At 38.2% G+C, this 13,962-nt stretch overlaps 1 protein-coding gene across 8 annotated transcripts in view; it reads left to right on the forward strand.

Annotated features, from left to right (window-relative positions):
• Nucleotides 1-13,962, forward strand: part of RNF144A (ring finger protein 144A) — a 62,142-nt gene that overhangs the window by 31,171 nt on the left and 17,009 nt on the right. For all 8 annotated transcript variants that reach the window (XM_080587802.1, XM_080587803.1, XM_080587799.1 and 5 more), the window contains one exon: nucleotides 5,376-5,521. In XM_080587802.1, the coding sequence (XP_080443928.1) occupies nucleotides 5,387-5,521 (135 nt within the window). In that variant the 5' untranslated portion in view covers nucleotides 5,376-5,386. The remainder of the gene's footprint in view (nucleotides 1-5,375; nucleotides 5,522-13,962) is intronic.

The raw sequence follows: 13,962 nt of genomic DNA on the forward strand, positions 1-13,962 counted from the left end.
AAAGTTATGTCATAGTATGTCAATCAAAGGACAAATGATATCCACAGGACTTTTCTAGTAAATTGTGGATCAGATTTAAGAGTGACCTTTAAGAGTTAAGAAGGCATTTGGCAGGACATAAGAGTTGAAGGAATGTAGGCAGAAAACCTATGGAAGCTAGTCATCTCTAAACATCTGTGTAAGTCAGGTCTTCTGTGTGTTTGTTTGCCTGACATCTAGCAGAGAAAATTATTCTTCTCTACCTCCTGAGCAGTTTGTGAAGATTAAGATTTAGAGGCAGACAGTTAATGCAATGGTAGACACCAGTAAGTAACTGGAATTAGTAAGAGCCACTAAGTTGGCCTGCTTATCTTTATTATCATAAAATCTACCTAGTGGGTGAACTTGGCCTTATCAGAAAGCCATTATTCAGTTTCATAATGTAACTGTCAACGTTAACAAAAAATATTTAGTCATTAGTTGATTCTGTCATGTAGGTTTCCTCCATATTTTCCTAGCTATATAATTCTACTGAGTATCCCTGGAAAAGCAAAGGAACAGAAAATATCAAGCTCAAACCCTGTCGGAAGGAAACAACTCCAACTAGCAGGACCCTTGTTCAACACCCTCAGCCACTAACCTCACTCGTGAACTGGTTTCTGCTCCCTTGGAGATCTTGTAGACATCTATTGATTCATGGGCAGTGAGGTATAGTTGTGGCTACCTAGGGAGGCTCAGAATTGTTTAGGACCCAGAGTCAAAATATTCACTTAACAGATGTGGCATCAGTGCTGGTTCCAGACTGCTGTGTAATAGCCCTGCTACAGATGATTTCACTTCAGAAATGAGTATTTTTTTCCACAGAAGTAAAATATTCAGAGAAACTGTGCTATAGCTGATGTGCTTCGTTCCTCCTAGCAAGAAGTATAGCCTGGATTATGTTAACTGGCGTTATTTTGACAAAAAAGGGCAATAGGAATGAGATCCATTTTTAAATCCTATTTAAATCCTTTCCTTTGACTTCTAAAAGAGCTGTTTTTCATCATGCTGCCAGTAAATTCAGTTCAGATTAAGATAAAACCTAAAGGCAGGTGACTTTAAGTGTACATGACTAACTGTCTTAATTTAGAAATTAAACCCATCCCTGATCTAAAGCTTAAACTTAAATTCTGTTGAAAGCTCTATTTTGAGTCTTGCTAGGTGAAAAAGACCCACCAGCTAAAGCACACAGTGCATGACTATTTTATTCAACTGTATTCTCTAGTCACTTTTTTTCTCACCTAGCTGGTCATGTATCTGTGAAGTGTTAACTTGATGCAATTGCAACTTAACTCTACAGTGCCGTGAAATATTTGACTGAACAGTGCAATAAAAATCCATATGGCTTTATAACTTGTCAAATGACTTGCACAGAAGAAAATGTTGCATTTTCTTTGCTTTCACATATTTTTTCACAGAAATTTATACGTTACTTCTGTTTCATAGTTTTCATCAACTTTTTTACGCTTGGAAAGAAGGAATTATTCTGATCTTGGCTTATCAAAGATCAAATCTTCCAGTTGTTCTCACTTAACAATGCAGTATGTAGGTGGCCAAAACCTAAGGGATTTACAGATCAGGAATCCAGTTTATCTTCACTTAAGTCATTCATTATTTCTGCACAATAATTGTTTGTTTCCCTTCCATACCCATCTTACAGAAGGAACAACACCCATGCTTCAAATACAACTTAAATCTTGTTTCTGTAACACAATGTTTCCATGCATTTATGCAGTGGTTCCCCTTTCCTGTGGACGTGCACGTGGCTGCAGAATTACTCTCTCATTATTCAGGTTGCTGACTATTTATGAAAAGAAAGCTCTGAACAGAAGATTACATCAGCTGTTTCCTGTGATTCCTGTTCCCTGCTTTTTGGGATGCTGTCACAGAAAATGTGCTACATTACCATATTTTTTACAAATTCAGTTTTACCAGATATATACTTCATTCTGCAGAAATTTAAAAATGAGACTGACCATGGCTACAGTAGAGTTTGGAGTATGAACTGAAGACTCTGTTTTCTTTCTGCTCTTGTTTTCTAAGTTGATTAAGTCTGACTTAGTATATTTGTTACCAAGACCTGTGGAGTACTGATGTGTGTACTGAATTTGATAATCCACACTCATCTGTAATGACCTAAATATTAATTGGGGTAAAATTCGCTCAGGCGTGGGATTGGACTGTAGCTATACCTTTATTAGCTATATTTTCAAGGGCCTACTAGTAGATACTCAAAACTTTCTACTGGCTGGTGCTGAAACTGGTGTTCTTAAGCACGGGGGCACTCCAGTATATATTTTTCAATGTCTTGTTCCTCTACAGCTCCTTTCAGCTGCTCTCTCTTTCTCCTTGCTGTTACTTTACATCATTCTCCCTGAAACACTGCACATCACTAGAAAGCATGAGAATACAATCTAAAGCTATAAAAGACATGGCTATGGAACATTAGGAGTCCTTATCTGATTTTGACTGAAGATGATTTCTCTTCTGTGATTTTTTACCTAAAATATATAAATTATCCCTAATATATACATATATCTATATTAGTCATCATGATGTAAACACGGAAGCTTGTTAATTAGTTACAATGGTAAGCCAGATGATCATGAAGCAAGGTAAAATCTCTTGCTTTGGAAAACTTCATTCTTGGTGTTCCTTTACAGGGATGCCCAGCAAAGATGCTCTCCTGGAACATGATAGCTTTCCATGTCTTTTCCAGTGCTAAGTGGCAGATCTCTTGACCCTCACTTTAATGTTACCAGTGACAATAACTTCCCCCTCCCCCCGGCCTTGCAAATGAATGTAAGATTTCATTATTAAAAGCAAGGACTATTTTTAATGTAGATTTAGCAGATCTAAAAGCCTGTGCTCTGCTTCTACTTGGTGCTGTGGTCGGGTTTTGTTATCACCATGGCTGAGTTCAAGTCATGGATTACATGCCAACTCTATCGGGTAGCCAATTTCTGCTGGCCTGCAGGACACCACGTTGAAAGAAGTTGCACTTTGCTTCATTCTTGCCTTGCCAGAGAAGATAAAAGATAAATGTTTCCCATTGGGATATAATTGCCGTGTAGTCGTGCTGCAAAAAAATAAATTACCACAGTGATACCAGTAAGCTTCAAGTGTAAGACTTGGAGCCGAAAGGTTAATATTTTCCCCTGTATCATCGCTTAATTACAGATATTGAAAAAGCATAAGACTTCTTTTGGATGGATTTCATTGTATATTTGGCAAGCTTTTAGTCTGAATTGTGTTAGATTTTACATCTTTGCTGTAAAGCTTGCTAGTAGTTTGGTCTGCCTGACACTTCTAAGTGCACCTGTAACTTACATTTATCTCTCTTCATTGTTCATCTGCTGGCTTCATCTGCTTGCTGCAATAAGCAACAGATGTGCAATAAACTGGGCAGGATGAGCAAAGGACACTCGAGCTAATAGAAAACAGTCAGGTTGGGTGTGTTTGATCATTGCTTCTCAAATACTTCATAAGTCTTTCTGTAAATGTCAGATATACCAGAGCTGGGAAGAATAAAAAATATAGCTGGTATTTTGTGTTAAATTAAAAAGTAGTGGGAATTGACAGTAAAGCAGCAGTCTAATAGCCTCCAAAAGCTTGGGCTTTAATTTGTATCATGTTGGACTTTCAGGTTAAAGTCTCAGAAAAGACAGCACAGCGCTATTCTTATTTTGTGACCTGGAGCCATTATCCGTGTGCTGTTCTGCCGGGCTATTTCATCTGTTTCCTTCAAAACTGGGGATTTTCCGTGGGGGTTTTCAGAGAAAGGGATCCAGAACATCCCTGGATATGGAGTTCTTTAATTTTTCATCTATTCCCCTTTCTCCTCTGATGGCTGCGCTAGAAAGAAATGCAATTAGGCTCTGATTTTCTGGTGTCCTGAAGTACTTTTTAAGGGGCATCTTCCAGTGGGTTAGACTGAATGGAGGACTACTGTAAAATCTCCACTTTGTTTCAGAGAATTTAGAGATCTTGGTAGAGTCATGTCCACAATGAATTAAATACCAAAGGCTCAGATTTCACAACACTTCTTTGAAATCTTCATGTGATTTGTTTGGGGACAAAAAGCTGTCTTCTCCTGAATATCTGCCTAAACCTCATCTATAAGACACAAGTCATATTTGCTGCAGTTCTGGAAGACTTAGGAACTTCACAGATAATAAGGCTTAGATATTGTAGTTCATGTCAGTGCGAAAGGTGGGGTTGGAGGGAAAGCTGTGATCATAGTTGGGGTGCTGTAACCTCCTGTGTGGGGAAAGGTAAGAAAACAGCCAGTTTGGGGAAAGGAGGTGGTGAGGTAAAGTGGACCTCCTAGCAGTCTTTGGATGTGAATTTCCCACTTCTGGAAGGTCAATGTCACTGTGACAATTACAATACTAGTAAATATCACATTAAGACTGGATATACTACATAAGTTACCCTAGTTGTTTGTGGGAGTGTTTTTTTTTGTTTGCTTTTTCTCTCCCATATGTGTAACTTATAAATTAGCTTTCTTCTTTGTGATAATACATTTGGTATGTGTGAGGTTATTTTCCTTCTCCTTAGTCATTTGACAACTCTCCATCTGGGCCCTGAACCCTAGGATAAAGATGCTCTGCTTAGTCCTATCCTATTGCTGTCTTGAGGGTGATATAAAAGTATTATAGCCTCTTTTTATAGCACATTTTTGTGTTATTTGTCCCAGTTGTTTGTTGCTGCAACAAAGCTGTGCTTTCGGCATAGAGCAAGCATTGAGAGAGGAATGCAGGCAAAGAAATGCTGAGGATGCTCAGAATATCCATCGTTCTTTCTAAAATTAACTTAGCAAACTGATCAATCTGTCATGCTCTTAGGAACAAAAATATCTGGCTCTGTGAGCTGCAATACCATCAGACTGGAAAAGGGTCATAACGGATCCTTGGCTTATGGAAGAGACCTAGCAAATCTTGCCTGGATAGCTGGAGGGGGGGCGGTTAAGGAATTTGTTTTAAGTAATGGGTAACCAATGTCAGTGAAAGCAAGTTAATAACTAGAGCTGAAAATAACAAGAATTGGGTATGAGATTTTATGTATGTAATGTCAGAGACAAGTCTGTGACCTAAGGATGTGTCCTGATGTCTCTTGATATTTTGTCAGTGCATAGCACGGCTTTTTCCTTCTGCTTGCTGCATGTGTGCTCTGTTAGGCAGGAGATGTATAGCCTATTTTAAGTGCCAACACTGCCCAATTAACCATCGCTATTTATAATCTTTTTTTTTTACCAAATAGCTAGCAACTGACAATGGGGTTTGCAGTGGCAGAAAAGTGCAAAGTATCAACATAAGGAACTGATGAAGTATCTTGACTTTTGCTCTGTTTTTCAGACTGCTCTGCAATGACTACAGCAAGATATAGGCCTACCTGGGACTTGGTACTTGACCCACTAGTGTCCTGCAAGCTCTGCCTTGGTGAATATCCCGTGGAGCAGATGACAACAATAGCACAATGCCAATGCATCTTCTGTACCCTGGTGAGTTTGCTAATTATTTATTTATTTATTTATTAGGCATAGCAAACAATGCACAATTCTTAACTGCAGAAATTATATGGGTTTCTGCTGAGTCGGTTTCACCCAAAGTGTTGATGCTGCACTGGGCATGAATACTGTTGCTACGTGCTTGACATAAATACCAGTGAATAGACTTTTCTGTTTTCCTGTTTTTTTGCTTTTGTTTATAAAAAAAAAAAAAAAGACTCAGCGATTTAGTGTACCGCTGTTTACAGCTATGTCCTTATGTGTTACTCACCTTTCCTTTGCCCTTTTATCTGTCTGCAACTTGGATTTTTTCAAGCCATGAACTTGCTTGTTACTAGAAAAATATCTAATATACTATGATTTTAAATTCATTGCGTATTGTTATAATTTCATAACATTATTTTTTACTACTATGTTGCACAAGTGCATGCCTGGAAAAAATTGGCTTTGTTCCAGGAATAGCCTGGAAAATCTTGGCTTTTGAGTAGAAAACAATGGTGAACACAAGGGTAATGTACAATAAGGATCGTCCTTATAGTAAATTGGTATTGCTAGCTTATGGACAGAGAAACAAAAGTAATAAGTAGCTTTATTTCCACTCATATTAGTTTGGAATGAAAATGTTAGATCCTTTAATTTTGCAATGACCACAAGAACACCAAAAATCTTGTAATGATTCAACAGTGGAATGTAATTTCTAACAGAAATTTCGAACAGAACTTTTTTCTAATGTTGATGTAAGGATTTCTAAGTGATCTTTTTTTTTCTTCTAGAAATATTACCTTGTTTAAAAATGTATTTATTCTGATGGTTATTGAGACGGTATAGGGGATTACCAACTAAACAGAGAGCCCCTTTTTGTTGCTGTGTGAATATAACAAAAAGAAGCAATTCAAACAGCTCAGTTTCTAATATATGTAATATTCCAAGAAGTTCAGCTTGTCACAAACAACTTTAACGTTAATGTTCCAAGGGAAAAGATACAGTGAATACACAGGCAGGTAAATAGATAGTCTTGTTGCAAACACTATCTGTCCAATTAAAAAGTAAGTATTGCTTCATTATACACTTCAAAAGGAGTGTTTACTCAAGCATGCACAAGCATATAAAATTCACAAAAAAAAAACAGAATAGCAGACTTCATACTCTTTACTGCTCTTTACTGCACAATTGGTAGTTCTCAGAGCTGGGTTTTCTGCATCTCTCCATGTTGCCTGGATTGAGACAATATCTTAATTTCACTCTTTTAGTAACCCTTAAGCGATAGCTGAATGACTGCATTACCAGATGCCTCTTCTTCCCCACTTTGTTCCTTCAAATGTTCGCTGCCATCCCTTACCTTCCATTTCTTCTTGGTGGAACATGCTTACTTACATCTTTCAAAATAGCACTAAGAGTAACCCGTTACAGATACTAAAGATGATGATGTAAACTTCACTGTTAACCAGTTCTTAGGGCCAGTTATAAGTAAGGTTATCATGGTGACAGTAGTTTCTTGTCTCCACCTCTGTTCAGCTGGCAGCATCAGTCCATTTTTTAACACTGATATTTGATTGTATTGAATAATTCATTCAGCTTTGACCTCCTTAAGAGAACCAACACATCTCTCTTGTCTCAGGATTTGTATGACATCTATGTTCAAGTGCCCTGAAAAACTTACATGCCCTGAAGTTTTCTTGTGAAGTAACAGGAAAGTAAAATTACCTTTGCTTTCACGGACTGGAGGTAGGGAAGGAAATGAGAATCAATCTCAATCATTTGAAGGGGTAAACTATAAATCTGTGGTAGCCTAGGAATTCAGCATGACTGAACCTTAAGTTCTCAATCTCTACCTTCTGGACAGGTTAATATAATAAATTGCCTAAGGAAATACTCACATAATGAGTCAGGCTAAAGACTGTTTAACCCATAGTGAAGGATGAGTTTGCTGGCTGTGCATGGATTCCTCCAGTGGTGGTCTTCCATGTTTTTGGAAACTTGCTGTTTCTCGAAGTCATCATTGCAGTCTTCAGTATGAATGGTGTTTTGTAAACAGCTAAATTAGTTATAAAAGAAAAAAAAAACCCTTCTGACTTCAGACTTTGGATGGAATCTACATACAGTGGATTCAGTACATTATACTAAGACAAGTGGAAATACACTTGGGGAGAGATTTGACCTGCAGGGTTTTGGTCTTAGTGAATCAAATTATTTTATATAAATATATAAAACTTTGTTCTAACTTCTTGCTTTTTTGTAAAAGATTGGAGATAAATGGTGACCTCTGCAGTGATATGAGAGAGAAAAAGAAAAATGGATGTCAGTTAAAAGTATGAAAACTATTTTTGCTACAGCTCTTGCTCCTGGCTCTAGCCCTTCAGTGTAAATCTCAGCAAGCTGAGACAGCGTTAGTATGTATTACAAAGAGATCTTTCAAGTGAAATGCTACTGGTATGCAGGCAGAATTTAGATCACCTTGCAGATTTCTCAATCCTATAACATTTCTGTCTGCAAGTCTTCGCTCCTTTATAACCATAGAAGTACTGTGGTAAAGATCTCATGAAGGATTGTCTCTTCCCAACATTTATACAATAACACAAAATTGCTATTCAGAAAGATAGAATGGGGGCACTGTTTCCTTCTGCTGCCTGGCGGAGCTGTGCATGGATTGAATAGAGCTGACTGCCAGTCCTCTGCTGATCAGGCATAGAAGCTACAATTTCCCATCGTATTATTTTGCCAGTTGTGGCTATTAGTACAATACTCCATTATGGTTTTTATTGTTATGATTGTTAATGCATACACAATGCTGTGAGCTCTCTCAGGTTTTGTTCATCTCATCCATTAGGAATATATCTCTTGTTGGACTGCTCAATGTACCAGAAGAACGAAAGTCTAGAGAACAGAAAGAAAAACAAGCTATTTGCAGTTGTTTTTTGTTTGATTTTTTTCTGAGCATTGTCAAGGGACAAACTAATATCTCTGTCCTCTTGGATTCATGTCAACAAAAGGGGGAAATCTTAAGCATGCTTTTAAAATTTTGGTCCAAAATGCTTCAGTGTCTCGCTTTCTATTAAGTCACTTTTTCTTACTAAGAGTTAGCACACATTAGGTAGCCTTAAATTTCAATATAGTGTGTCTCTTGGTAGTTGGTTGCCCCAGGAGAAGTAATAGATTTTTGCAAGTTTTGCTCAGAAAGCTTTTCTGATGACACTCATCTCCTTATGTAAGGAAATGGAGAGTAAAGCAAACAGAATCACTTCTTTCTTTTTGTTAGACTTGTATTAGTTGCTGCATCAAAATCCTTTAGTTATTAGGCCTCTGCCTGCTTTCTCGGGGGAAGCAAGAAGACAACAAGTTTAGTCCATTTGCTGCCTGAGGTTGTGACCATTTTATAATCTGATGAAATTCTCATGTCCTAAAGGACAGGATGTTCCCTTGGTGTGTTACAGATTGTATATGTGCTAATGTTACAACAGGTTTTTGTTCCATTTAATCAATTAGCTACTGGAGATCTGTTCAGTTTCCAGATTGTGTGTGTGCATATATTGTATACAATTTAAAAATAAAGCATACAGATAATGCTAAATGTGTTGCAAGTACAGTGATGCCACTACTTTCTCAAGCCAGGCTAAGGTCTTCTTACCTTGATGTCAGACTGTTCAGATTCATTCAAGACTTTATACCTTGCTAATAATTCTAGTACCAATGGTTTCATTGCTTTCCTTTCTTACATTAATAAATGAATGAAAATCAGTCAGGTAGGCAGTCCAGGGAAACAACTAGCTAAAAGAAATACGAAGTCTTTGAGAGAACTTACCTTTGTTGATAGAAAAATCTATTTTGATCACTCATGCAATTTACCTGGCTACCAATGGAAAGGAGGAGTGCTATTCAGATGTGAGATGAAGTCCTACAATTAGAAAATAAACCTATGTTAAGACCTACCTTCTGCTGCCTGTTAATGACTTCTTTTTGGCCAGCTGTAGATATGTGTATTAGCTTTGCTGTATTAGGAATTAACATTGCTATGCAATTTTATCTGTTAGTAGATAACTAACACTCTTATCCACAGGGTCTGCCTTAAGCTGTTGAGACAGCTGGCTCATCTTCCCTCGTTCTTCAGGTGTCCCCCTGCATTTGGTTTAACTGATTTGAGTCTTTATCTAAGTGTATTCTATTTCAAGAAGCATGTCAGTGGGATAGTGATAGACCATCCTGCTGTCACCAGTCCCCTTTAACCAGGATTACTGTATCTGCTTAATCTTGACTCTACACATCTGCTTACTTCTAGTCATTTCTCAAACTGAGCTTCCACATAGGATGAAGACCTGAACGGAAGGGAAGACCTTACAATCAACAAGGCAAATGTTATTAACCTGTCTGTAACTGGCAGTAGGCTTTTTTTTTTTTTTGCTGCACTTGACTGGAAGCATATAGAGCTTTGCTGGAAAGACAATAAAAAGCAAGGTTTACTTAATGCTCTCCCTCACTCCAAAAGAGGCAGTTTCCCCTTTCCCCAGGGCAAGACAGACCAGGAGCAGAGTGGATGGGAGCTTGGCTGCCTTCCCTGTCCAGCCACCAAGAGCTGCACAACTCACTTTGAAACAGGAGGGAGGGGAAAAACAAATGGCTTGTGAGGTTTTTATAGAGCTTTGAGTAGTTTTCTAGCAGCTGTAATGCTTTCCTGTTTCCCACCAGTTTTTGGCAAAGCTTAGAGCTTACTGCTTGTTCTCACTTCCCCCAGACCTTAGCAGAGAATTGCTACCAATCTGGGCACATGGTGTCAGAGGTCACTGGTCTTTGCACAGCAATTCACATGGCAGTCCAGGTTCTGACTCACAGGTGTTAGAGTGTCAAAACTCCCTGCTTTAATAATAAACTGGCCCATTTGCAGAGTAATTAATGTACAGTTGGGAACTGAAGAACCCTGAGTGTGAAAGCTGGGCTTGATCCAGAGCCTTCAGCTCTCTGCTCTCCCATGTGTTGTTTACTAAATGAGAGAAACGTTAGTTGTCTTCATTCAGATGTGAGAATTATTTCTTTATTGTTTGGTTAATGTTTTGCATATGAAAGTCAAAGGTTCTTTGTGCTCCCACTCAAAAATATTCATTCTGTTCTGAAATTAAAAAATAACAAACAAAACCACAACTTTCCTCATACAACTATATAGGGAAAGACTTTTTTGTTGTGTTTATGTTAAATGTGTCTATGTATGTAAGCCCATTCAAAAAAAGCAGTTCAAAGCATAGGCCAGCTGTAAGTCTTCACTGCATTCCCTTTCTCAATTAAGAAATTCAACTGGAAACACACACTTGCATTTTCGGTTTGTTTTGTTACTGTCGCTTGGTCCTGCTAGTGATCTTTCCCAGCCATCAATTTCTATGCCTCAAATAATATTAGCCTTATTCTAACATTTCTTGTGCTGAAGAAGTCAGTAGGGCTCCTCTTTAAGGAATATGTCTCACTGAAAATACCTACATCTTAATGATGCATACATTTTTTTTTCTTACCTCACCTTTGTTGACTGATGGCCATATGGTGGCACATTCCTGTACTCAAACTGGCACAGTTGTACTCTGACACAGAGGGATGGTGCACCTGTTCCTAACATGAATAACCTTCTTTGAGTTGCTTGCATCAGCTGAGAAATGTGTTCAGTGAGTGCTGTGATATTGGAGTGAACAGTCAAAGTACTTGGATAGAGGCAGAGCCAAAGCAGCAAAGTCTGCCCCGCTGTCCACAGGAAAAATCAACAGCACTTACCACAGTGACATCTGTACCAGGGGAGTCTCTGCTCTGGGCTGCCTGTTTCCCAGCCTGAGATTCTGCCAGCTGATGGGAACACAAAGACTTTTATAGCTGAGGGAAGGATGCTCAGATGGTTTGTCCAAAGATGTGGAAGCATCCAAGTTGTATGCATCTTCTACAGCTAAGCCACTGCTTGGCCAACATCCATGGGCAAGAAAAAGTGACTGGATTTACGCTGAGAATATAGGCTATAGCAGGGCTGCAGAGCAGCTGGGGTAGTCTTTGAAAGCTGAAAATGCTGAAGGAGGAACAGGTGTGTACCTTTTGCAATCTGAACAAAAAAAATGTGTTTTAAAAGAGGCCAAGTGTGCAGCAAGTAGAGGCGGGAACCCTATCCTAAATGGAGATTTTCAAATTACTTTCTACTTTGGTGATAAGCATTTGGTGCCTGTGATGTTACCCACCCCTGGCCCTGGCTAAAGTCCTTTTCTCAGTGCATGCCTTCTTCCTCGCTGCATAGCAGGCCAAAGTTGAGCACTAGGTTTGCAGAGCTCTGGAGGGCCTTTGTAGGCTCCTGAGTGAATTTTTTGTGTGCCTGTGTAGCGTGATTTTTGCCACAGAAGAAAATGAAAGGATATAAAGAATAGCCCCGTGTAAGAATACTGTTATTGCTTTCAGATAGTAGATTTGAAGTACTATATATCAAGATAAGTGACTGTTTTCTCATCTGATTTATTAAGGATGATGAGTCAGCTACAGGATTAATAAAAAATGGGATTTTGATAGTCAAGATTTCTTTGAAAGTAAATTCTTGCCTCTGAGAAAATGTCTAGGGAAGTGGTAATGATCTGTTGAAGTTCAAAGTAGAATCTCAAACATTAGACATCTGTCTAGTGTACATCTGTCTCAGATCTAGATAGTTTGTGAGGTTGTGTATAGTTTATGTTCTTGGATTTGGTCAGTAATAGCTGACAGTATATCTAATAAATAGGAAAAAAAAAGACTCCAACCATTGTGTGCGTGCCTCAGATCTTTGTGATTTAGCGTGCGTAGATATCTTTCAGTAAATCACTTATCAACCAAATGGGATTAAGGTGGTACTAAAAAGCCAGATTGTAGATTTGCAGCGGAGAACTGTGCACAGGGGAACAACAGTGCAAGAGTATTTTGAAGCTGAGCCTGTGATTAAATAAGAATAGAGTTGAGCAGGATTATAACTACTGCTTTGCAGGAAAAAAAAGACTGCATAGTAGGTTGGGAAGAAGCTTAAAAGCTCTCCAAGAAACCTACCATTTTTTCTTCTCTCACGTGTTTTCTTTTCTAAGTATACTACTGAAATTTGGCAAAGTGTTTTTCTATAAAACACTACGATTGAAAGCACCAGATAACCATTCCTGTTGCTTTTAGAAGGACGTATACAAATATTAAGGAAATTTGCATATAGCAGTAATACATGGCTACAGGAATTCCTACTCTTCAGGAATATGAAAGTCTCAGGCTCAAAAACCTTAAGCTATCATCCTTTCTTCCTCTTCAGAGACCATCCCAGCTGTAGGCTGTTTATTTTAGAGGAGTTTTTCCTCTTGAAACTGTTCAGCTTTGCTTTCTAGAAAGACTCAATTTAGTCAATGTTTTCTTTGGGGTAAGGCTCACCAGTCCAGAGTGCATTTGCTGCTTGGGATAAAGGGAATGGCAGTGATACTCCAAGGGTATTGGCTTCCATCTGAGACATAGATACCCAAATTCATCTTGATGTTTCATTTGTAGCAAGAAATACTCACTCATACACATGCTAACCCTCCCTGTCCCCAGTAGAGGCTATTGCACACTGCATCTCTATTTACTAGTCTAGTCCAAAGCTAAAAACTTAGTGTTACATCACATTACCCTTGAAGACTTGTGCGGTGTCTGCCAATATAAATACCTGTTCACCAGACAGACTGCAGAATTAGCTTAGCAGAATTAGCACAGAGCAGTGGAATAACCTTGGTATTGTGCTATCTTCCAACAAGAAAAGAGATGGCCTTCTCTGTATTCATTTATGAACAACGTAAAGAAGAAATCCTGGAATGCAGAACATAAAAACATTATTAAATGCTACCAAAAGTAGTCGTTGCAGTATATTTTCTCATATTTCTTATTCATCATTGTACCTTCATCACATGGATTTTTAATTTTGGTTTAGTAGATTTTTAGCACAAAAAGATTTGTAGCTACAAAACAGGGCTTCTCACTCAGTATTCTTTCACATTTCCTTCTTTCCTAGAATGTTAGGCAAAAAGGAGTGATCACATTCATCTCGCCTGATGTCATTTGTAATGTAAACCATAAAATACCAGCCAGCGTTTCCTGTCTCTTCCTGTGGTTGAATGCAAGTTTATATAAATATATAAATGTGTGTGCATATATGTACATATATTTATAGAAGTTCATCTAATCCTGTTTTAGAGATGATAAACAATTTGCTAAACTTGTAGTAATTTTAGTAATTACTAACTCTACATGTTAATAATCATCTTGGAAACATTTTCTTGTTCAGAACAAACTTTCTTCCCTGTGTTATTTTCCATTTCCCGTCTTTGCATTGAAATTTAGGACAACTAATCTTAGAATCAGAATTTCTACTTTAAAAAAAAAAAATAATCTCCAGTGTTAGAGAAAGCATGTCAGCCCTTACTTGTGTCCCTGAAGTGGGATTGCAAAAC

The sequence above is a fragment of the Anser brachyrhynchus genome (assembly GCF_964034855.1).
Source record: "Anser brachyrhynchus genome assembly, chromosome: 3".
Taxonomy (NCBI): Eukaryota; Metazoa; Chordata; class Aves; order Anseriformes; family Anatidae; genus Anser; species Anser brachyrhynchus.